This window comes from Anomaloglossus baeobatrachus, chromosome 4 (genome assembly GCF_048569485.1).
Source record: "Anomaloglossus baeobatrachus isolate aAnoBae1 chromosome 4, aAnoBae1.hap1, whole genome shotgun sequence".
Lineage (NCBI taxonomy): Eukaryota > Metazoa > Chordata > Amphibia > Anura > Aromobatidae > Anomaloglossus > Anomaloglossus baeobatrachus.
In genome coordinates, this window is record NC_134356.1 from 53438425 (window position 1) to 53463964 (window position 25540).

At 45.6% G+C, this 25540-nt stretch overlaps 1 protein-coding gene across 1 annotated transcript in view; it reads left to right on the forward strand.

The window, feature by feature from the left end:
• Positions 1-25540, forward strand: part of FAT2 (FAT atypical cadherin 2) — a 134041-nt gene that overhangs the window by 102539 nt on the left and 5962 nt on the right. The window contains exons 13-22 of the mRNA XM_075344334.1: positions 1023-1256; positions 1465-1851; positions 2422-2636; positions 11316-11453; positions 13272-13415; positions 13499-13696; positions 15155-15962; positions 16121-16266; positions 24613-25015; positions 25106-25259. Coding sequence (XP_075200449.1) covers positions 1023-1256; positions 1465-1851; positions 2422-2636; positions 11316-11453; positions 13272-13415; positions 13499-13696; positions 15155-15962; positions 16121-16266; positions 24613-25015; positions 25106-25259 — 2827 coding nt within the window. The remainder of the gene's footprint in view (positions 1-1022; positions 1257-1464; positions 1852-2421; positions 2637-11315; positions 11454-13271; positions 13416-13498; positions 13697-15154; positions 15963-16120; positions 16267-24612; positions 25016-25105; positions 25260-25540) is intronic.

A 25540-nucleotide genomic window follows, 5' to 3' on the forward strand; every position in this document is an offset into this window, starting at 1 on the left:
TTTTCAATCCAGGAAAGACAGATGCCACTCCAAACGTCTGGACTCTTCTGGGGACGCAGTTAAAACAGTCCTCTAACAAGCAGGACCCCGCGTGTCCGGTGTCAAAGGGTTGACCCTTAGGATCTTCTATATCAAATGTCTTGGGCTTGTTATCTCTTCCTCCTACTGGGGACACTCCTGCCCTCCTTCTACATCCAGTCTTATTTATACTCTGACTCCCTCCTCTCTCTTACCCCCTTATTACCTAAAGGTGTCAGGAAAGCAGTCAATAGGCCACCTCGCCACCTTGTGGCCATTTACCAAAATATGCAATACAGACCAATACATTTTATGAACCTTCCTGTGTGCTGGCCACTTCTGCAGGGGTGGCGTAGCCTTGACCCCCTTAACATGAGTACCGAGCACCCGAGCATGATAGTGCTCGCTCATCACTAGTTACGAGTACCGAGCACCCGAGCATGGTAGTGCTCGCTCATCACTAGTTACAAGTACCGAGCACTCAAGCATGGTAGTGATCGCTCATCACTAATTACAAGTACCGAGCACTCAAGCATGGTAGTGCTCGCTCATCACTAGTTACGAGTATCGAGCCCCTGAACATGGTCGTGCTCCCTCATCACTAGTGCTAATCTATTTTTTTATATAATTTTTTTTTGCTTTCTGTTAGTTTATTGATTCCGATGTTTTAGGCTACTTCATCAATTATAGCTTTTCAAAAACTAAAAAAATAATATGGTGCAACTCTACTCCTATCTTCCCCTGGTGTAGTTTTATGCACGTTTCCCAAAAGTCGCATCTTAATCTCTGCATTTTGAAAAAGATATGACTTTTCACTCTAAACAGTCTCAAAAACAGTTCATGACAAGAAAGAAGTTCTTTTTTGACTTTGCGCCAAATTCATGAAGCACATTTTGATGAATCGGGGCAATAATTAGAAGTGAATACCTCAAAAGATAACAGAAAGTAACACAAAAAACCCACAACTTATGAATTGTGCCTTACTGTTTTTTCATGTCCAACAGGTGAGCTTACAACATTGGCCCCACTGGACAGAGAGAAGAAAGCCTCTTATCACATGATTGCAAAGGCCATAGATGGAGGAGGACTGTCGTGTCAAGCAGACGTCATCATTTATTTAGACGACATTAATGATAATAGCCCTGCGTTCTCCATGGACCACTACTCAGTCACTGTTTTTGACAACACTACTTTGAAGACTCCGGTTGCAGTGGTTTTTGCAAAAGATCCTGATGAAGGTAATAGAATTATGATACTGTACTTGAGAGTCAAAAATTAGATGTCATTGGGCAAATTCTAAGATGGGATTTGGTTGGATAACTAGAATTACCTTGACTGAACAAATGTTTCTTTATGTCTGTGTGTGGGGGCATCATCATGTCAAGTGCATTCTTTGAGCATTCTTCTTAGCGAGAATAATATTGTTCTGTTGGTTTTGTTCTCTAGGTGTGAATTCTGAAGTTCGATATTCACTCAAAAACTCTGCCGATGGACTATTCACTGTAGATGAAAACACTGGAGTGGTTTATCTTGAGAAGCCTCTAGAAAACATGGAAGACCAAGTGATTGAGTTGACCATCTGTGCCTCTGACCGCGGCTTGCCCCGACCTCTTTCAACATGTCTACCCATTTCAGTATCTGTAGTGTCTCTGAGTTATTACAGATCGGTCTTTGGAAACCCTGAAAAATTGATATTGGTGCCGGAAAACCAGGCTGTAGCGTCAGAGCTCTTGAATCTGGCAGAGTTGACTCAAGATTTAGACGAGAAAGCAAAGATCACTTATGAAATCTTGAGTGGGAATGAAAATGGGATGTTCCTTCTGCATGATACAGGTAGGGTGGTCTGTCTGTTTAGAAGTTTAGAGTTACAGAACTACAGAAATTAGGTCAAATTTGTGTGTGTGTGGATGGGAGGAGGGCACATTGTTTTGGCACCCCGGGCACCAACATTGAAAAAAATCTTCAATCCCTATAGGCATAATCTTATTGTTGTAAACTAGCCAAACCAGTAGTTTATGCTTTAGTCTTACTTGATTTCTTGGGAAATGTAGAGTAATACGTCACGAGAAAGCTTTGAATTTTCCGTCTCATCATAAAACAATTCTGCATGGAATAACTTAAGGGAAGACAAAATACTTGTACTTAAAGGGGCTAGTGGTTGTGTGTTCATGGGTAGTGTGTAGGAATAATGCAACCAAGCTTCAATCACTTTACTGGAGGTGAGCTGCAATAAAACACATCAAATATCAAACCTAGCATCTCCAAGACTTCTTGACCCAAGACGGACCAATCCTTGATCACTATGTGTGGAGCAATTCCTATCTTTTATTGATTATGACCTTTTTTACTTGTTCCTTGTTTACGTTCCTGTTATATTCTCAGAACTTTTGATTTCTGTCACAGGCAAGTTATACTTGAACAAGAAGTTGGATTATGAGTCTCAGCATCAGTATTACCTGTCAGTCGAAGGCACAAGGACGAGTTCTCCGCCCCTGAGCGACGTCACTGTTCTCGTGGTCAACATCACCGATGTAAATGACAACAAGCCCATCTTCAGCCTGGAGGAGTATGAGGCCGAAATCCGGGAAGATGCAGTTGTGGGCGACCTAATTGTAATGGTGAGGAGGAGGAGGACAATTCAATAAGAGTATGCACTGAAAGATAACTAGAACAGGCAGGATGAAATTCTCTTTGGATTCCCAGCTATGGTATTATACAAGGACTTACAATTCCAGTGATATTTTATTATGGCATAAAGAGGGCAAAGAAGGGAATTTTGTTTACTTACCGTAAATTCCTTTTCTTCTAGCTCCAATTGGGAGACCCAGACAATTGGGTGTATAGGCTATGCCTCCGGAGGCCGCACAAAGTATTACACTAAAAGTGTAAAGCCCCTCCCCTTCTGCCTATACACCCCCCGTGCTCCCACGGGCTCCTCAGTTTTGGTGCAAAAGCAAGAAGGAGGAAAAAAATTATAAACTGGTTTAAAGTAAATTCAATCCGAAGGAATATCGGAGAACTGAAACCATTCAACATGAACAACATGGGTACACAAAAAAACAGGGGCGGGTGCTGGGTCTCCCAATTGGAGCTAGAAGAAAAGGAATTTACGGTAAGTAAAAAAAATTCCCTTCTTCTTTGTCGCTCCATTGGGAGACCCAGACAATTGGGACGTCCAAAAGCAGTCCCTGGGTGGGTAAATAATACCTCATAATAGAGCCGTAACGGCTCCGTCCTACAGGTGGGCAACCGCCGCCTGAAGGACTCGCCTACCTAGGCTGGCATCCGCCGAAGCATAGGTATGCACCTGATAGTGTTTCGTGAAAGTGTGCAGGCTCGACCAGGTAGCCGCCTGACACACCTGCTGAGCCGTAGCCTGGTGCCTCAAAGCCCAGGACGCACCCACGGCTCTGGTAGAATGGGCCTTCAGCCCTGAGGGAACCGGAAGCCCAGCAGAACGGTAAGCTTCGAGAATTGGTTCCTTGATCCACCGAGCCAGGGTTGATTTGGAAGCCTGTGACCCTTTACGCTGGCCAGCGACAAGGACAAAGAGTGCATCCGAGCGGCGCAGGGGCGCCGTACGAGAAATGTAGAGTCTGAGTGCTCTCACCAGATCTAACAAGTGCAAATCCTTTTCACATTGGTGAATTGGATGAGGGCAAAAAGAGGGTAAGGAGATATCCTGATTGAGATGAAAAGGGGATACCACCTTAGGGAGAAATTCCGGAACCGGACGCAGAACCACCTTGTCCTGGTGAAACACCAGGAAAGGGGCTTTGCATGACAATGCTGCTAGCTCAGACACTCTCCGAAGTGAAGTGACTGCTACTAGGAAAACCACTTTCTGTGAAAGGCGTGCGAGAGAAATATCCCTCATTGGCTCGAACGGTGGTTTCTGAAGAACCATCAGCACCCTGTTCAGATCCCATGGTTCCAACGGACGTTTGTAAGGAGGGACGATGTGACAAACCCCCTGCAGGAACGTGCGTACCTGTGGAAGTCTGGCCAAGCGCTTCTGAAAAAACACAGAGAGCGCAGAGACTTGTCCCTTAAGGGAGCCAAGCGACAAACCTTTTTCCAATCCGGATTGAAGAAAGGACAGAAAAGTGGGCAAGGCAAATGGCCAGGGAGAAAAACCCTGATCAGAGCACCACGACAGGAATATTTTCTACGTCCTGTGGTAGATCTTGGCGGACGTTGGTTTCCTAGCCTGTCTCATAGTGGCAATGACCTCTTGAGATAATCCTGAAGACGCTAAGATCCAGGACTCAATGGCCACACAGTCAGGTTGAGGGCCGCAGAATTCAGATGGAAAAACGGCCCTTGAGACAGCAAGTCTGGTCGGTCTGGTAGTGCCCACGGTTGGCCGACCGTGAGATGCCACAGATCCGGGTACCACGACCTCCTCGGCCAGTCTGGAGCGACGAGGATGGCGCGGCGGCAGTCGGCCCTGATCTTGCGTAACATTCTGGGCAACAGTGCCAGCGGAGGAAACACATAAGGGAGTTGAAACTGCGACCAATCCTGAACTAAGGCGTCTGCCGCCAGAGCTCTGTGATCGTGAGAACGTGCCATGAATGCCGTGACCTTGTTGTTGTGCCGGGACGCCATTAGGTCGACGTCCGGCATCCCCCAGCGGCAACAGATCTCCTGAAACACGTCCGGGTGAAGGGACCATTCCCCTGCGTCCATGCCCTGGCGACTGAGAAAATCTGCTTCCCAGTTTTCCACGCCCGGGATGTGAACTGCGGAGATGGTGGAGGCCGTGGCTTCCACCCACATCAAAATCCGCCGGACTTCCTGGAAGGCTTGCCGACTGCATGTTCCTCCTTGGTGGTTGATGTAAGCCACCGCTGTGGAGTTGTCCAACTGAATTCGGATCTGCTTGCCTTCCAGCCACTGCTGGAACGCTTTGAGGGCCAGATACACTGCCCTGATCTCCAGAACATTGATCTGAAGTGAGGACTCTTGTCGAGTCCACGTACCCTGAGCCCTGTGGTGGAGAAAAACTGCTCCCCACCCTGACAGACTCGCGTCCGTCGTGACCACCGCCCAGGATGGGGGTAGGAAGGATTTCCCCTTCGATAATGAAGTGGGATGAAGCCACCACCGAAGGGAAGCTTTGGCTGCCTGAGAGAGGGAGACGTTCCTGTCGAGGGACGTCGGCTTCCTGTCCCATTTGCGTAGGATGTCCCATTGAAGAGGACGCAGGTGAAACTGCGCGAAAGGGACTGCCTCCATTGCTGCCACCATCTTCCCCAGGAAGTGCATGAGGCGCCTCAAGGGGTGTGACTGACCTTGAAGGAGAGATTGCACCCCTGTCTGTAGTGAACGCTGCTTGTTCAGCGGAAGCTTCACTATCGCTGAGAGGGTATGAAACTCCATGCCAAGATATGTCAGCGATTGGGCCGGTGTCAGATTTGACTTTGGAAAATTGATGATCCACCCGAAACTCTGGAGAGTCTCTATAGCAATGCTCAGGCTGTGCTGGCATGCCTCTTGAGAGGGAGCCTTGACCAGCAGATCGTCTAAGTAAGGGATCACCGAGTGACCCTGAGAGTGGAGGACCGCAACCACTGCAGCCATGACCTTGGTGAAAACCCGTGGGGCTGTCGCCAGGCCGAACGGCAGTGCCACGAACTGGTGTTCGTCTCCTATGGCGAAGCGCAGGAAGCGCTGATGCTCTGGAGCAATCGGTATGTGGAGATAAGCATCTTTGATATCGATCGATGCAAGGAAATCTCCTTGGGACATTGAGGCGATGACGGAGCGGAGGGATTCCATCCGGAACCGCCTGGTCTTTACGTGTTTGTTGAGCAGTTTTAGGTCCAGGACAGGACGGAAAGACCCGTCCTTCTTTGGAACCACAAACAGGTTGGAGTAAAAACCGTGACCCTGTTGCTGAAGAGGAACAGGAACCACCACTCCTTCTGCCTTCAGAGTGCCCAGCGCCTGCAGAAGAGCATCGGCTCGCTCGGGAGGCGGAGATGTTCTGAAAAATCGAGTCGGAGGACGAGAGCTGAACTCTATCCTGTAACCGTGAGACAGGATGTCTCTCACCCAACGGTCTTTTACCTGTGGCAGCCAAATGTCGGAAAAGCGGGAGAGCCTGCCACCGACCGAGGATGCGGTGTGAGGAGGCCGTAAGTCATGAGGAAGCCGCCTTGGTAGCGGCACCTCCAGCGGTCCTTTTAGGGCGTGACTTAGACCGCCATGGATCGGAGTTCCTCTGATCCTTCTGAGGCCTTTTGTACGAGGAGAATTGGGACCTGCCAGCACCCCGAAAGGACTGAAACCTCGACTGTCCCCCCCTCTGTTGGGGTAATTTTGGTTTGGCCTGGGGTAAGGATGTTTCCTTTCCCTTGGATTGTTTGATGATCTCATCCAGCCTCTCACCAAACAAACGGTCGCCAGAAATTGGCAAACCGGTTAAGGACTTTTTGGAAGCCGAATCTGCCTTCCATTCCCGTAGCCACAAGGCCCTGCGTATTGCCACCGAATTGTCGGCTGCAACCGCCGTACGGCTCGCAGAGTCCAGGACAGCATTAATAGCGTAGGACGCAAATGCCGACGTTTGAGAAGTTATGGACGCCACTTGCGGCGCAGACGTACGTGTGAGTGCGTCAATTTGCGCTTGACCCGCTGAGATAGCTTGGAGTGCCCATACGGCTGCGAATGCTGGAGCAAAAGACGCGCCGATAGCTTCATAGATGGATTTCAACCAGAGCTCCATCTGTCTGTCAGTGGCATCCTTGAGCGAAGCCCCATCTTCAACTGCAACTAAGGATCTAGCCGCCAGTCTGGAGATTGGAGGATCCACCTTGGGACACTGAGTCCAGCCCTTGACCACGTCAGGGGGGAAGGGATAACGTGTATCCTTAAGGCGCTTGGGAAAACGCTTATCTGGACAAACTCGGTGTTTCTGGACTGCCTCTCTGAAATCGGAGTGATCCAGAAACATACTCGTTGTACGCTTGGGGAACCTGAAACGGAATTTCTCCTGCTGAGAGGCTGACTCCTCCGCTGGAGGAGCCGAGGGAGAAATATCCAACATTTGATGTATGGACGCGATAAGATCATTCACTATGGCGTCACCATCAGGAGTATCAAGGTTGAGAGCGGCCTCAGGATCAGAATCCTGATCAGCTACCTCCGCTTCATCATACAGAGAGTCATCCCTCTGAGACCCTGAACAGAGTCTTGAGGTCGAGGGGATTTCCCAGCGAGCTCGCTTAGGTGGTCTGGGGCTGCGGTCCGTGTTCGAGACCTCACCCTGGGAACTATGAGACACCCCGGGGGAACATTGTTGTTCCGACTGAGGGGAACCAGGGGGCAGTGATTCCACAGTGCCCATGGTCTGAGATACCGGTCTGGACTGCAAAGCTTCTAGAATCTTGGCCATAGTCTCAGAAAGTCTGTCAGTAAAAACTGCAAACTCCGTCCCTGTCACCTGGACAGTGTTAGCTGGTTGTTCCCCCTGGGCCCCCCTTAGCAGAGGCTCCGGCTGAGTAAGTGCCACAGGGGCCGAGCAGTGCACACAATGAGGGTCAGTGGAACCTGCCGGTAGCGAGGTTGTACATGCGGTGCAGGCAGCATAGTAAGCCTGTGTTTTGGCACCCCTGCTTCTTGTGGGCGCCATGCTGTTGTCTCCTTTGAGCAACACAACAGGGTATATAGCCAGAAATCAGCTGTGCACCATACAGTGTAAAGTATAGCCTGTAAACATATAAACTATAAATACACTTCTGCACCAAGTGGGGCCAGCACCTGAGGTGCTGCTTACCGCCCGCTTAAAGCGGTTGTGTGGCCACCAGAATCCCTGCCTGGGTCCCCCAGAGCTTGTCTCCCCTCTGCAGCGTCCGAGGAGCTGACAGGAATGGCTGCCGGCGTCCTGAGGAGAGGAGGGAGCCGTGGGCGTGACCCAGAAAGTGCGGGAACTGGTGCCCCACTGTGCACAGTGAGGGGGGTGGAGTATGCAAAGCATGCTCCAGCCCTCAGTGCTGCCGTGCTGTACAGCGTCCCGCTCTTCCCCTGACTGGCAGGGCTGGGGGCGGGAAGAAAAAGAGACTAGGCCCAAAAGCCGGGGACTCGAGTTATGAGCGCGGCCGCCGTATAAGCGCGGCCAGCGCAGAGTCCCCGGCGCACTAACAGTCCCAGCCGTGCCGCATGTATAACAATGGCAGCGGCGGTCAGCGCGGTAGTCCCCATACAGTAACACACTCAGCAATGCTGCAGTGTATAATGGCACAAACGCGGTCAGCGCCGCGGTCCCCGGTGCACTAGCACACCCAGCAATGCTGGAGTGTTGCTGTGCGCAGTCCCCACGGGGACACAGAGTACCTCAAAGTAGCAGGGCCATGTCCCTGAACGATACTCGGCTCCTATCCAGCAGGGTCCTCAGGAGCTGTGGATGGAGCACGGTCTCAGTGCCTGGAGACCGATAGGATCCCACTTCACCCAGAGCCCTAAAGGGGATGGGGAAGGAAAACAGCATGTGGGCTCCAGCCTCCGTACCCGCAATGGATACCTCAACCTTAACAACACCGCCGACAAGAGTGGGGTGAGAAGGGAGCATGCTGGGGGCCCTATATGGGCCCACTTTTCTTCCATCCGACATAGTCAGCAGCTGCTGCTGACTAATCTGTGGAGCTATGTGTGCAGGTCTGCCTCCTTCGCACAAAGCAAAAAACTGAGGAGCCCGTGGGAGCACGGGGGGTGTATAGGCAGAAGGGGAGGGGCTTTACACTTTTAGTGTAATACTTTGTGCGGCCTCCGGAGGCATAGCCTATACACCCAATTGTCTGGGTCTCCCAATGGAGCGACAAAGAAATTGGATTTTTTAAATCAAGGTCCTAGTGATAGGGAACACAGAAGTAGTATTAGCTTTTTTTACAGAGAAGCCCTAGAGACCCTTTTGCCACATGAGTCACCAGTATTGGTACTTGGAATGTTAGAAACAGACAAAAAAGACTTACATGCCAAATCTTGAAACTACTAAAAAAGAAAAAACAATACTTGCCCAGTAGCCACGTCACGGTAATCTCATTGTACTGGGTCCTACTCATAGCTACTGTGCATTTATTAAAATGGAAATTTTTATATGCAAAACATCTCAAAAAAATGTTATTGTATTTTTTTGCTTTTTTCTTTTTTAGTAGTTTCAAGCTTTGGCATGTAAGTCTTTTTTTGTGTTTGTAATGTGTGTGGATTATGTCTATTTAACTGACTGTGCTTCCAGGCCCCCCTCCCTCATTAGCCACAGGTGTTTTTATCCCTTAATGATGGGTCTCTCTTTGCCCATACATGTAGGTTTTAAAACCCAGAGAGATATAGTAAAATAGAGTAGGACCCAGTACAATGAGATTGCCGTGACGTGGCTACTAGGCAGGTATTAAAATGGCCATTTTGATATGCAAAACATCTCAAAAAATGTTTATTATTTTTTTTGCTTTTTCTTTTTTAGTAGTGTCACATGGAATGGTAGGCCTATTACCTTCAAACTGAGCCTATTGGCCTCCATAGATATAAGATAAAAGCTATTATTGCCGATTTTGACCATAACAATTGTTTGTCGGCTGTTTTGGTAAAACTGATGATTTTTCATTTTGGTCAATGCCTTATAGTCAAGAGGTTATTATTAATAATAGGTGAGCGTGCTCACCACTGCTTGATACTCGATCGGGTTGCACAGGTATGCTCAGTCGAGTATTGCAGATGCTCCGATGTGTCATCCGTGAAACAACGAACACAAAGCGCCGTCTCGCTTCACTGAATAATGGGAGCTAACCTCTTAGTAAGAGCCACTTGTAGTCTCTGAATGGCTCTCACTAGGGGTTAAAACAAAATTTTCGGATGAAGTGTGTCCAAAAAATTAAACTCACCCATCCTCCCCCAGGAAACGCTTTGTGTATGGCTGGCTGTACGTTGGCGGAGAGCCGAAATGCCCAATCACTCACTTTCATTATACTTATTACTGACCTGCTCGGCTTCAGTACTGAGCACCTGAGCATTTTAATGTTCGCCCATCACTACTAATCATTATAATTCGAAACACCAGTCAGGAATGTGGGGGGGTGTTTTGGCAATGATCAGCATTGGCTTCATCATCAGCCAAAATAATCTAACATAGTCAACATAGCCTTAAGGCCACTTTACACACAGAGATAAATCTTTGGCAGATCTGTGGTTGCAGTGAAATCATGGACATATTGTTCCATTTGTACACAGCCACAAACCTGGCACTGATTGTCCAAAATTTCACTGCAACCACAGATCTGCCGCAGATTTATCTCTGTGTGTAAAGTGGCCTTAAGATAATGGTGCTTTACACGCTGCTACATCGCTAGCGATTGCTAGCGATGTCGAGCGTGATAGCAACCGCCCTTGTCGTTTGTGCGATATCTTGTGATCGCTGCCGTAGCCAACATTATCACTACAGCAGCGTCACACGCACATACCTTGTCAGCGACGTCGCTGTGACCGCCGAACAATCCCTCCCTCAAGGGGGAGGTGCGTTCGGCGTCATAGCGACGTCACTGCGGCGTCACTAAGCAGCCGTCCAATAGAAGCGGAGGGGCGGAGATGAGCGGGACGTAATCTCCCGACCACCTTCTCCCTTCCGCATTGCCGGTGGAGGTAGGTAAGGAGATGTTTGTCGCTCCTGCGGTGTCACACATAGCGATGTGTGCTGCCGCAGGAACGACGAACATCGCTACGTACGAGACAACGATTTTTGGAGTTTGGACGACCTCTCATATACCAACGATTTTTGTCTCTTTTGCGATTGTTTAAGGTCGCTCGTATATGTTACACGCTGCGATGTCGCTAACGGCGCCGGATGTGCGTCACAAACACCGTGACCCCAACGATAAATTGTTAGCGATATCGCAGCGTGTAAAGCCCCCTTTACTCTTCATTACCACCAATGAATAACTGTTCACGCAATCGACGAAGCATCCTTCATTGGCACTCATCAATCGAATTAGTGTCTTGGCCTTACGATAATGCCTGTTCAAAACACTGATTGGGGTTGTAGGACTTTTTTTTTCATCTGAAGATCAACTCTTTGCTGCATCATCGACTGAAAAATCTAACATTACATATGCGTCCTGAGATGCTTTTTCTTACCACAGTTCATTGGTCATTCATTTGCTCACTTTTGGCCTTTCGTCAGCACGAGATGAGTGTGTTGATATTACAGGAAACAGTGACCCCGATATGTTCTTTCCATGTCAGTAAGACTAGTGCTATGTATGTATGTTTTTTTCCATTGGTTATGTTTTACTTACTTTTTGTAGGTATCGGCTGCCGATCTGGATGGACCAAGCAACAATAAGGTCACCTTCCAAATTGTGAGAGGTGACCCTCTTGGACACTTTTCAATACACCCCGAGCGAGGAGACCTAAGGGTTTTAAGTCGGTTGGACAGAGAGAAGGTGAGAACATCTGTAAAAGTGGTTGAGCTTGTTTCGCTGACTCGAAAATCCTTCATCTTAAATAAAACGCACCGAAATTTTTACGACGTGTCTGGTTCTGTTCTTTAGGTTATTTTTAGAGTTTGATTCAAAATGTTATGTGAGTGCTTAGCTTTGATGTATGTCTTGTTCTGCTTAATTTACTCTTCACATGCTATGCTGCCTGTATAATGAACGTCTTATCACATTGAAGCATCTTGTTCCATGTACCAATCTGTGTCAGTATAAGGCCCCTTGCAGATCATTTTCGAGAGATTGCTCTCCCATATATCATTTGTATAAAAATAGGAATCTCAACTCATGGGGATGGGAAAATACTCAGTTTTAAAATTTTGACCTTTATCTCCAACCATGATTTGGGTCAATAAAGATTCACTGGGTACTTACCTGTTCACAAAAATAATGATAAAAAAATACCAGGAATTAGTTAAAGATATAAAGAATTGAAGAATGTATATAATTTATAGAAATTCACTAGACCTGGCAAATTTGAACACTGTCATTTTGCCAGAATAGCCAAAAAATGTCCACTAATTGTATCACTCAAAGAAGGCTCACATGGGCACAACCAGACCCTAAAATGCCTGACAGCTATCTGAGTTTTGCACAAACTTCGCCAACTGTCATGGCGTCATTGGACTCTGTTCAGATTGCAGAGTCTGACACTCCGCCCGATGGTTTCCCTGGTGTATGGGATCAAAACAGGAAGACTCTGGTATCGACCTGCTGTGTGATGATTCATAGGCAGGCTAGCAAGAGTTAACCTCTGTTGGTTTGCTTGCTCCTTTAATCATACGTTGTGGGGAGACCTATCACATCTGCTCTCCTCCTATTTATGGTAGTGGAATGCTTATACCAATGCCAGCTATAGTTTATTCTATGTTGGTCTGTAAGGTGTGGTGTCCCAGACTTTCTGGTGAAAGTTGTGCTTAAGTTGTGACAATTGCTCGGTGTGGGTGTGGAGTTTACACCTGTTGTTTTGTAGCTTCCTTTTTGCTTGTTTTTTCTCCTGAACCTCTTATTGTCTTTACCTTTATGCGTGCTGTGTGACAGAGTTTTGTTTTTTCCCTTGTCTTTCTTTATCTGTGGTTTTCAACACACTCTCAGGTCCCGTCCCTCCCTGGGGGGAGTGGGAATCAGATCAGGACTAGTTAGGAGCAGGGGCTGGAAGGAGACTCAGGCCTCTCCACCATCAGGAGTATCCATGAGATTAGGTATAGCATAGCTTGAGGGACAGCTTAGGAGCCCTGGCTCCTCGCTATCCCAAAGTTATCATGACACTATCACATCATATAGTGTAGCACATCATAGTATGGCACAGCATATCATAACCTATATAAAAGCCAAAGCAGGGAATGAAGCCCTGCAACCATTTCGGGGTGATTCTGTTTAGTGAGAAGACATCACTGCTTAATAATAAAAATATTGTAAAAAAAAATCAGTAAATAAGCTGTGCCGAAAGCTTGAGTAACAAGTCAGCAGAGAAGAACAGTTACCTTAAGTTTATCCATAGTCATATATTTGGAGGTCAATTTGACATTACTAACCCGGTTTCTGTTAAGCAGATTGAATTGAGTTGGATACAAAACTAGGAGACCTCAGAGTGTTACACATGTCTTTTCAGGGCAATTGGAGTAACTGCTATTTTTTAAGAAAATTTTTCTAAAGCTGGCGAATTCAAAACGATTTAATCATCTTTAAGTGTCTTCTTCACTTGGAGGACAAATAAGAAGTAAATCTGTTCTTCTGCATGACTTATACGTTCTTCATCTTTACCAGAAATCGAAATATTCTCTTGCGGTGCAAGCCACAGACAATGGTGTCCCATCTCTCTTCAGTGAAGGACTCGTCCATGTCCACGTACTGGATGTAAATGACAACCCTCCCGTGTTCTTACAGTCCAACTACAGTCTTGTGCTTCAGGTATGGATCCTTCTTGAGTACATGTGGGCTTCTTCAACTCTTAAAGATTTTTTTTTAAATTCCTTTTCACATCATTTCCTCAGAACGGATCTCCAGCCGGTACTAGCGTTATGACACTTATAGTCACCGACAAGGATTCCCCCAAGCATGGACCCCCCTTCAATTTCCGAATTCTTAAAGGAAATGAGGAGAACGTGTTTCATATTAGCCAAGATGGTCTACTGTCTACAACATCTATTCTCACCAAAAGTGTGAGGGAGAAGTATGTATTAAAGATCCAGGTAAGAATGTTTTCATAATCTTAGAATATACAATTTACAACAATGTCCTTCAAGTTGAAAAACTAGAAGAATAAGACAATAATATAATAAAGAAACCTGGACTCCAAGCATCGTGACTACTCTCTTGTAAGGATCTCCAGAGATCATGTTTTAGAGCAAAATGAGCTGACCAAATTGATATATACTATTCACTAGGACAACTAATATAAAAAGTTAAACTTCTGTTCTTTCTGTGCTTAGAAGTCCAGTAGGTGGTCCTACTCAGTAGTAGACAGATCATATAAGACTACCCACTGGACTCCTAAACTCAAAATAAGCATTAATAAATTATGAGTTCTACTGAATCTTTTTCCACAGTCTATATGTTGATCTGTTTGGCTAAAACATGGTGCCTACAAATTTACTGGATTTTCAATTAGGTGATTTCCTTTTAATAGGAAAGCCTGTAATTAAGATGGTCATATATGGAATAAGGCTTAAGCGGGCTTTACACACAGTGATGTCGCTGGTGAAAGCACCCGCCCCCATCTGTTATGCGTCACGGGCAAATCGCTGCCCGTGGCGTACAACATCATTTACACCCGTCACACGGACTTGCCTAGCGACGTCGCTGTGGCTGGCGAACCGCCTCCTTTCTAAGGGGGCGGTTCGTTCGGCGTCACAAAGTGGCCGCCCAATAGAAGCGGAGGGGCGGAGATGAGCGGGACGGACATCCCGCCCACCTCCTTCCTTCCTCATTGCCGGCGGCCGCAGGTACGGTGATGTCCCTCGTTCCTGCGCTGTCACACATAGCGATGTGTGCTGCCGCAGGAACGACGAACAGCCTGTGTCCTGCAACAGCAACGATAATCGGGAAAGGAACGACGTGTCAAAAATTAGCTGAGTAATTTTGATCGTTAACAGTCGTTCCTGCGTTTCACACGCAACGATGTCGCTAACGAGGACGGATGTGCGTCACGTATTCCGTGACACCAACGACATCTCGTTAGCGATGTCGCTGCGTGTGAAGCCTGCTTTAGAGTTCATTTTCAATCTGATCTCAGACAACAAAGCATGGACTGGCCGCTTGTCTACCGATCTGACATCCTCATAAAATATATGAAACTGTCACATTCCGGTAGGGAGAGCCACGGCCGGTCTGTGCTTTAGCGGTCCACTTTCGAACCGATTGGCATGGGCATCTGAAAGAGCCATTTGGCTGAGTAGACCACCAGGGTCATCTGAATAAAAACCATGATTTCTTTTTCTTGAATCAGATGCAAGCAGAAATCATTAAGCAATGTGTCCATCCCTCATGGTCAATATTGACTATTGTGCCCACAGGTGTATAACGGCAGATAAAAATCATGTCCCCAAACTTATATCTTGCTATATGCCAACTTCAGGAATAAAAATGTATCAACTGCTTGGGTTCTCTAAAATACCACCAACCACTTCTTTCTAATTATTATTTTTTAGGTTACTGATAGCGGCACTCCGCACCTCTCCTCATCCACATTTATCAGTATTCAAGTCATTGACCAAAGCCGACACTCTCCAACAGTACTGCCACTTGAGATCTTCATCACCAGCAGTGAGGTGTCTTTCCATGGCACAGTTTTGGGCAAGCTTCATGCCACAGACCAGGATCCCCATGACACATTGATGTACAGGTTGGCTGAAGAAGAAATGAGAAAAGGCCTCTTCTCTGTAGGAATAACAGATGGCAAAGTAATAGCGCTTGAAAGTCTTCACCAAGGACATTACTTCTTCAACGTCACAGTCAGTGATGGGACATTTTCCTCCACAGCTCCGGTACATATCTATGTATGGTGTTTTAGTGATGAAGCTCTTCAGCAAGCATTGGTTCTACGTTTCATAAAACTATCTCCGGAGGACTTCATAGGTGACCACTGGAGAAGTTTTCAAAGATTCATTGGGAACCTTCTAACTGTTGACCGCCAACAGATTCAGATGGCCAGTCTACAGAAGGATGAGGAGTCTTCTTCTTTGGACCTTGTCTTGGTTCCTGGAATAGGTTCCAACTTATATGGAAGTCCTCAAATTCTGTCTGAGAAAATTACAGCCGCCAGGCGTGAGCTGGACCAGACTGTGGGGTTACACATGGACAACATATTTTACCTGCCATGTCATGGAGCCCAATGCAAAAGTCGTAGCTGCCATGAAGTGATAAAACTGGACCAGTCAGTATTATCTTCTTACAGCACTGCCCGGCTAAGCGTTATCACACCACAATATAGTTTACAACAAGTCTGCACGTGCAACAGTAAGTCCATTATTGTAGGTTTATCCTTCAGGGACGGGAGGGAGCTTTCCTCATTCTTGTGAAGTTGAGTCAAAGAGGACAAGAAAAATGTCATATAAAATGATCGGTGTTCTACTATCTCTTAATATCTAAAGTATTATCTATTTTTTTACCTTTAGGTACAGCCTTGAGATTTGATGGCCAAAGTTTTTTGCATTACCGTCAAGACATCTCCACAGTATGGAAAATTAAGCTACGGATTAAGACCCGTCAATCCCAATCTGTTCTTCTTCAAATTAATGGTTCTGCTTCATCTTTGCTGGAGGTAAGCTAATAAATATGTGAGAAGGTAAAAGCTTCAGGGGTGTATGTAATAAGTAGAACTAAAAAACCTTATTTGATCTAACTAGTTATGTACTGCATATATATGTACATCGTACTCCTATAGGTATGTATCTTACATATATACTGTATGCTTACTTTATACTTCTATAGATATGTACAGTATATCTTACGCCTATAGGTATGTATCTTATATAAAGTTAAAACCAGAAGTTTACATACACTATCTAATAAGACACATCTGCGTGTTTTTCTCAAAATCATCTCCTTCTGAGCGGGGTATGATGGCTGTACATTCCCATCTTGTTTGTACTTGCATATAATTGTTTGTACAGATGAACGAGGCACCTTCAGATATCTGGAAATTGCACCCAAGGATGAACCAAACTTGTCAAGTCTACAATTCTCTTCCTGAGATCTTTGCTGTTTAAATTTGACTTTCCCATGATGCTACACAAAGAAACAGTGTGTTTCAGGTGTGCAATAAAATACATCCATAGCGGTGTCCCTAATTTAAGTAAAAAAATGTCTCAAAAGTGGATATAACCCCTCTAAAATGGATAAGTTTAAGAGCACACACTTTGCTTTCCACTTTGCACCTGTTCTGCTTGTCCCATATCGGTTTATACTAGAGGTGTCTTAAGGCCGCTTTATATGCTACAACATCGCTAAAGCGATGTCGTTGGGGTCACGAAATTTGTGACACACATCCGGCCGCGTTAGCGATGTTGTTGCGTGTAACACCTATGAGCGATTTTGAATCGTTGCAAAAACGTTCAAAATCGCTAATCGGTGACATGGGGGTCCATTCCCAATTATCGTTGCTGCTGCAGGTACGATGTTGTTTGTCACTCCTGCGGCAGCACACATCGCTGTGTGTAAACCTGCAGGAACGAGGAACCTCACCTTACCTGCGTCCGCCGGCAATGAGGAAGGAAGGAGGTGGGTGGGATGTTACGTCCCGCTCATCTCCGCCCCTCCGCTTCTATTGGCCGGCCGCTTAGTGACGTCGCGGTGACGCAGAACGCACCTCCCCCTTGAGGGAGGGATTGTTCGGCGGTCACAGTGACGTCGCTGAACAGGTATGTGCCTGTGACGCTGCGGTAGCGATAATGTTCGCTATGGCAGCGATCACCAAATGTCGCATATACGATGGGGGCAGGTGCTATCACGCTCGACATCGCCAGCAAATGCTAGCAATGTCGCAGCGTGTAAAGCGGCCCTTAGTGTCCAGGGCACGTGTAGTTTTGCTTTTATTATCCCAAAACAATCCAAAACTAGAAATAACGTGAACAGAGCCTGAGCAGAAATGAGCTTCTGGAGGGAAGATTTTATTAAATCTTTTGACGGACAACCTTTACTCCAATTAGAGAATTCATGGAAACGTGAGCATTGTCGGGGGCCGCGCCATTAATCTCCCTATGTGCAGGTGGTAGAGGATAGTTGGGGTTTTCAGCCTTCTGTAATCTAATGCAAAGTCCTCCTCCGCTGTTATAGTAGCTGATGTTACGTGTGCCAAATTCCTGCTATGAAAGGATGCCAAGTTTTTAATACCAATCTTTCAGCGTAAAATGTCCTGCTCACCTCCAGCTGCAGAAAAACCTCTCCAAAACATGACCTTACTAACCATTTACACCTGCTTTAAAAGGGTTTTCCAGGAATAGAAAAAAAGTCTGTTTTTTCTTTATCAGAAACAGCGCCACACTTGTAAACAGGCTGAGTCTGGAATTACAATTTAATCTTATTTATGAGGCTGAGCTGCAATGTCAGACATAGACCATGGACAGTGGTGGGGCTGATTTTAGAAAATATTCATTTTAATTAATAAAGCAATGGTCTTACTATGATGTCAGTATGTCCTAATACGACATACATGCAAATGTTGTCATTATGAGATCACCCCTTTAATACAGGGCTTTATTTAGTTACATAATTATATATATATATATATATATATATACAACTACCGTATATGTATATATATATATATATATATCTACTGTATATATCTATATATCTATCTATATCTATCCATACTGTAGAGATATATATATATCTATGTCTTTGTAGAAAAGGTGAACGGATGGACTCTACATGGCTGGTTCCCACCGTGAAGCATGGAGGAGGAGGTGTGATGGTGTGGGGGGGCTTTGCTGGTGACACTGTTGGGGATTTCTTCAAAATTGAAGGCATACAGAACCAGCATGCCTACCACAGCATCTTGCAGCGGCATGCTATTCCATCCGGTTTGCAATTAGTTGGACCATCATTTATTTTTCAACAGGACAATGACCCCAAACACACCTCCAGGCTGTGTAAGTGCTATTTGACTAAAGCCTGCTTTACACGGTACGATCTATCGTGCAATTTCACGATCGATCGTACCCGCCCCCGTCGTTTGTGCGTCACGGGCAATTAGTTGCCCGTGGCGCACAAAGTCGTTAACCCCCATCACACGCACTTACCTGCTGTGCGACGTCGCTGTGGGCGGCGAACATCCTCTTCCTGAAGGGGGAGGAACGTTCGGCGTAACAGCGACGTCACATAGCGGCCGGCCAATAGAAGCGGAGGGGCGGAAATGAGCGGGACGTAAACATCCCGCCCACCTCCTTCCTTCCGCATAGCCGGCGGGTGGAGGTAAGCTGCTGTTCATCGTTCCCGGGGTGTCACATGGAGCGATGTGTGCTACCCCGGGAACGATGAGCAACCGGCGCCATTTTAATTAAACGAGATTATGAAACCGAGCGACGAGTACGCGACTCACGATTTGTGAGCGATACTGTGTCGCTCGGAGGTGTCACACAACCCGACGTCACAAGCAATGCCGGATTGTGCGTCACAAAAAACGTGACCCCGACGATCTATCGCACGATAGATCGTCTCGTGTAAAGCACCCTTAAGAAGGAGAGTGATGGGGGTGCTACGCCAGATGACCTGGCCTCCACAGTCACCAGACCTGAACCCAATCGAGATGGTTTGGGGTGAGCTGGACCGCAGAGTGAAGGCAAAAGGGCCAACAAGTGCTAAGCATCTCTGGGAACTCCTTCAAGACTGTTGGAAAACCATTTCCGGTGACTAAACTCATCAAGAGTGTGCAAAGTAGTAATGAAAGCAAAAGGTGCCTACTACTTTGCACAACCTAGAATATAAGACATATTTTCAGTTGTTTCACACTTTTTTAAGTATTTAAATCCACATGTTTTAATTCATAGTTTTGATGCCTTCAATGTGAATCTACAATTTTCAGAGTCCTGAAAATAAAGAAAACTCTTTGAATGAGAAGTTGTGTCCAAAGCTATTAGTGAGCAGCACGGAGGCTCAGTGGTTAGCACTGCAGTCTTGTAGTGCTGGAGTCCTGGGTTCTAGTCCCACTAAGGACAACATCTGCAAGGAGTTTGTATGTTCTCCCCGTGTTTGCGTGGGTTTCCTCCGGGTACTCCGGTTTCCTCCCACACTCAAAAAACATACTGATAGGGAATTTAGATTGTGAGCCCCAATGGGGACAGTGTTGCCAATGTATGTAAAGCGCTGTGGAATTAATAGCGCTATATAAGTGAATATATGTATCTAGATAGACATATATATATATATATATATATATATATATATATACTCACACCTGGCTGTTAGCCCATTCTATGCCTGGGTGTCCAGCATAATTTTATTGAACCTTTAGCTGAGAGGAAAATGTATTTATTGTGCTTCTCTGTAAACCACATTTTTATGTTGCCTTGTTGGTGCGGGACTTTTTGGGTCGGGCCTTCTTTATCTATTCCTCCCCTGGCTGCTTCCCTCCCCTTTATTTCCATTTTGTGCCTCGGCCACCACCATTATCCCTATGGCCGACACATGCGCAGTGCTATGTTCACATTGTTGTTGAATCATTCAATAAAATGGCACCGGAGTCAGCGTGTGCGCATACCACAATCTCCGACGCTTTTTTATTCGCATATCATCTAAACCAGACTGGTGATATTCACAGAGACGGTGTCTTCAACAAAATGGCATCAGAGATCGCGGTACGTGCATGCACTGACTCTGGCGTAATTTTATTGAAGAATTCAACTACAACATGAACATAGCGAGTGCTTCTTCTTTATTTATTCCTCCTCTAGCTGCTTTTCTCCCCTTTATTTACATTTCTCGCTGCTGTCCTCACCATTATCACTATAGCTGGCGCATGCGCAGTGCTATGTTCACGTTTTAGTTAAATCATTTAATAAAATGGCGCTGACGTCAGCACTGTTCATACCACGATGTCCGACGCCATTTTATTGAAGACACTGTCTCTACAAATCCCATCTGAACCAAACTGGTGACTGGTGATATTGACAGTCTCTTCAACAAGATGGCGCTGGATTTTGCGGTATGTGCATGTGCTGACTCCAGTGCCATTTTTTTGAAGAATTCAACTACAACGTGAATGTACCACTGCACACACGCCGGCCATCCCAGCTTTGGACAGAAGGACGCGTTCAGCATCATATTATTATAGATTATTGGTTAGGTTTGATAAGGGTCTAGTTGTCCATAGCAACCAATCAGAACTCAGCTTTCACTTTACCTAAGCAGCTTAAATGCTGAAAACTACACTCTGGTTGCCATAGGCAACCAGAATGATCTTACTGGCAGGCAATTCTCATAAATGGAGCCCCAGTAACTTCTATAGTGGCTATGGGCAACCAGAACGATCATACTGGGAGGCAATTTTCATAAATGGGGCCCCAGTTACTTCTGCAGTGGCAAACCTTTTTATTAAAAAAGAAATAGGCCCTTTGGCCAATCAAATGGTCCCCGGCTTCGAACAGAAGGACGAGTTCAACATTATATAGTGAATGCCGTTCCATTAGGGCATTTAACAGTCTAACTGCTCTAACTGTAAAGAATCTTGTAAAGCCATGTGCACACGTTGAATATTTGATGAGTTTTTTACCTCAGTATTTGTAGCCAAAACCAGGAGTGAAACAATCAGAGGATAATAGAAACACTGGCACCACTTCGGGTGCTCGGTACTCGTAAGAGCAGTTGGATGCTCAGATTGGTGCAACTCGAGTACCGAGTATAATGGAAGTCAATGGGAGACTCAAGAATGTTTCTGGGAAATCTTCCCATTAACTTCCATTATATTCGGGTGTTTCGAAACACGATCATTTGAGCATCCAACTGTGTACCGAGCACCAAAGCTTGGTAGTGCTCGCTCATTATTAATCACAACTTTTTACTTTTTTTGTTATTGACTAAAATCTTGTTTGCTTTTGCAGCTGCTGCTTGGCATTGAGCGCTGCTGAGCTAACTTCTAACTAGAACACATAATTACTTCTCTATAATTACCCCTGCTTTTTTTCCCATTTAATGTACCGGTATATGCATCATACTATGGCCTTGCTGCCTTACTTTAATCAGTATTAAAATTCGTCAGCCGTGTTCCTGACTAGTGTTGAAGTTTTTATAGCTAAGACATAATGTGACCAGGAAGGATATATGGATGAGCAGGCAGCTTTGCCCAGAGGCATCCTGATCCCTACACGTCTCCGCTTGCCCCAATTTCTTCTTAACTAGAATTCTTGTACTTTTTTTTTGCAACACGGAAAGTGAAGATTCCATTATTTAACAGGAGATGAGATTTACCGCTTTCCAGAATCACATACGGTGAAGGACATGTCAGAAACATCAATCATTACTATATCTAGAGCCAGTCCATGACCTCCTGCCAACCCACCGAGCCGGAGACTCCCGAGTTCATGTATCGCAGGCGGCGGCTGGCATTGTCTCTGATCGCTACAAGAGAAAACAAGTTCTAAGTGTTTTTGCCATTTTGTATCTCGTAAAAAAAATTAGTTTCAAAATTTGTCCGTAAACGTGTGTGCCGCTTTCTGTTTCTGCCTGCTAAGTGCTTGAAGATTTGGCACCTGGTACTAGAAGTAATTAAGTCAGTTCACTGTACTCCTACAATTTGTTCGTGTCCTTGAAGAAGTCGTTATTCGGTTACACAATCACTTTAGTTATCGAATCTCGTCTCCCACTCTGGAAATATTACAGCGGTTTTATGACCGTCCCCTGCTGGTCACTCTGGGTACTGCTCATTAATATGTAGCGCCATTTGCCAGGAGTAGACACTTAGCTTTAATGATAATTGGTATAATTAAGAGATTGTTTCTCCATGTGACAGAGTGCCAATTCCGCAGGCACTGCCATTACAGTCAATCCTGCCTTGTATATTTTTCATCCTGTCGGGAATTTTTTTTTACTGCTTCCACGTTGCATTTGCCCCATTTAAGGCCTAAAAGATTATCCCTGACTCATTAGGTGATGGCACATTACCAGCATATCTCTCCATTTTATGATTGATAGGGATCAGACCTCTTGGACCTGTAATATTTTTTCCCTGCCCAGCTGCACAGGGTAACTGCAGCGCTGCCCCATGCAAGTAAATAGGAGCGGCTGCAGTTTCCAGCACAAGGTGTCTAGAAATGTCACCATAGAGAAAAAACTGAAAAAATGCTACAGATTCATAAATCTTATAATCAATGACAATCCTAAAGTTCAAACTCCTACTGATCCCAGCCCAGCGAAATGCCACCACCTAATGGGAATACCCCTTTAAAGTGAGTGCGCACTTTTCGCATCATGTTGTTTTAGGAATTTACTGCATATTGTTTTAGTGATGAGTTCAATGTAGAAGCTGTATGCAAGAAGCAGGAAAGCCAAACTATCATCACTTACTCAAGACCTGTCACTCCAAGGGATGATATGGACACCAGGCCGTGGGGACTCTGCAGTCCCTTCGCCAGAGAGAGTCAGTGTAGGTGTATGACTTCAGGTGGGGTGTGCGACACTTATGTTTTCTTTAAGCTGGCGTCCATCACCCCGTCGTAGACTTGGTAATCAAACATATACCAGCGTAATTTTGGTAAAGAAAACTTGAACAGTCTATTCTTTCCACACTATGACAGACATGGCCTCAATCCTAACAGTTCTGCGGTAACTGCTTCTTTTTCGGTACTCTCACTTGACCTATTCCCGCTATCTTGGATCTTGTTCGCAAGCTTCCAGGCACCTGTGTCTCTGCTCCCCCACTATTCTTCTCACTGCTGCTCCTTTCTAATCATGTGACTTCTCTGAGCCCACTGGGGTGAGATGTAGGCTCCGGACCTTTAAGAGGTTACCTCCCTGACTGGCTCCTGACACCATGCCATATCTTTACTCCTCAAACCCTTTTGCAGAACTCCCCTCAAAAGTCCTGTCTGTCTAACCAACCCACTTTGCATCTGTCACTCCTCCCCTATCTTAGCTAACATCTAATCTACCGCTGCTTTTGCCAGACCGCTGCACTGGACCGATTCTAGAAACTTTACTAGCAGCAGTGATTTTATCAAATACATTAACACCGTACTTGGTACCTAAAACACAATATCATCACAGCACAGACAAAACGCATAAAACAGTAGGGGGGCAGTGCGTGATCACCTCCTACAACTTACCATAAACATGTAATTTCTTTCCTGGGTGTAAATGCCGCTGTTCTCCTGAATCTAACAATGTTTTTCTCTTTTCCCTACACCTCTCCGTTCCTGAGATATGGACCTTTCTTCACTGTACATAAATCTAGTCATTTAAGCCAAGGGGGTGTGTTCCTCAAGAACACGCCCACAAAGAGGAGGTGATGACAACACCCAGTTGTCTAAAAAGACTATATTGATATACAAGGAAAAGAGGGCCATATCTCAGGAACAGAGAGGCACAGGAACACAAGAAAAACAACGCCGGATTCAGGAGAACAGCGGCATTTACACCAGATAACCAAACTACCTATTTTTGGCAAGTGACAGGTGCTCTTTAAATGGGTTGTTTCAAAAACTTCTGTCCATATGTCACAGCAGGGCACATGGACAACATAATTGAATCTCCTATTGGGTCGTCCACCTCCTTGAGTCAGAATGGAGACCTGCCCTTAGATCTTCTCACCTTCTGGCAGATTTCACTAGTTTGTGTATTAATCTAAATTAATCTACATGTAATACTACATTTCACCTACAGTAGGCACTGCAGAGCAAATGCCTACAGGGCTTTAGCCTCTCCCAGGAAAATCAGCTGTTTTTCAGGTATCATGATCACTCCAGAGCTGAAATCTGCATTCTCAACTCTGACGAGACCACCCTTTTAACTCTGATCAGTATAATTTGATCCATTTAGACTAAAAAAAATAGTTTCCAAGGATGGAATTTCACTTTAAAGATGGATTTCACAATATTGCTTTGTTGCATATGAGTATATGACCTATCACAATATAAATATTCCTAATTGATTTTTTCCTTTTACCTGTTCACAGATTGATAATGGTTACCTGCATTATAAGTATATCTGCCAGGGAACCACCACCCACAATCTGTTACTGGAGTCACTGGTAAATGATGGGGCTTTTCATACCATTATACTGGAGGTAACAAGCGCCACAGTCAAATTACACGTGGATGATGTGGACAAGGAGCAACCGCTACCACCATGCACTGGGCAGACCTCTCATCTGACCATTGGTGGTGTCATACTGGAAGACCTGGTCTCTCAGGGATTTCAGGGCTGTATGGATGACATAATCATTAATGGGCAAACAGCGGCAAGCCTAGGACCAAGTCTTCATCAGAAAGGGATAATACCATGCTGTGAACAGACCCACGCCTGTGGCCTGGAGCCCTGTGCCAGTGGCAGGATGTGTGTAGACTTAGCCAACGGTGGTAAGTCGTTAACTGAAAGGTTGCGAGAGTTATCTGATCAGTATTTGATATGCAAATATATATACTTATATATGACCCTTATTCCTCCAGGTTATTCATGCCTATGTCATTCTCCATTTATGGGTCCAAAATGTGATCTCGATGTAGACCCATGTGCCACATCTTTCTGCATGCAAGGTAGATCGTGCACACCCATGTCCAATGGATTCACTTGCAGCTGTCCTCCAGGATATGAGGGCGAGAGGTGAGTAACCAGCCCTATTTTATACTTTTATTATGGGGCCTGGATAATCGGGACCAAGGGTTGGTCATCAAAAGGTGGCTTCATCCAGTTTTATCACGTTGGGTGTGAGTATCAACCAACATGAAAATTGCCTCTTCAGAGAGGAAGAACCCTAGTGCCACCTACTGGATGTAGTAATCCTAAAAGTCAATATGGACCCTTTAGCAACAGTTGCCATATGACTAAAGCGGGCTTTAGACGCTACGATATATCTAACAAGATGTCGGCGGTGTCACGTCGTA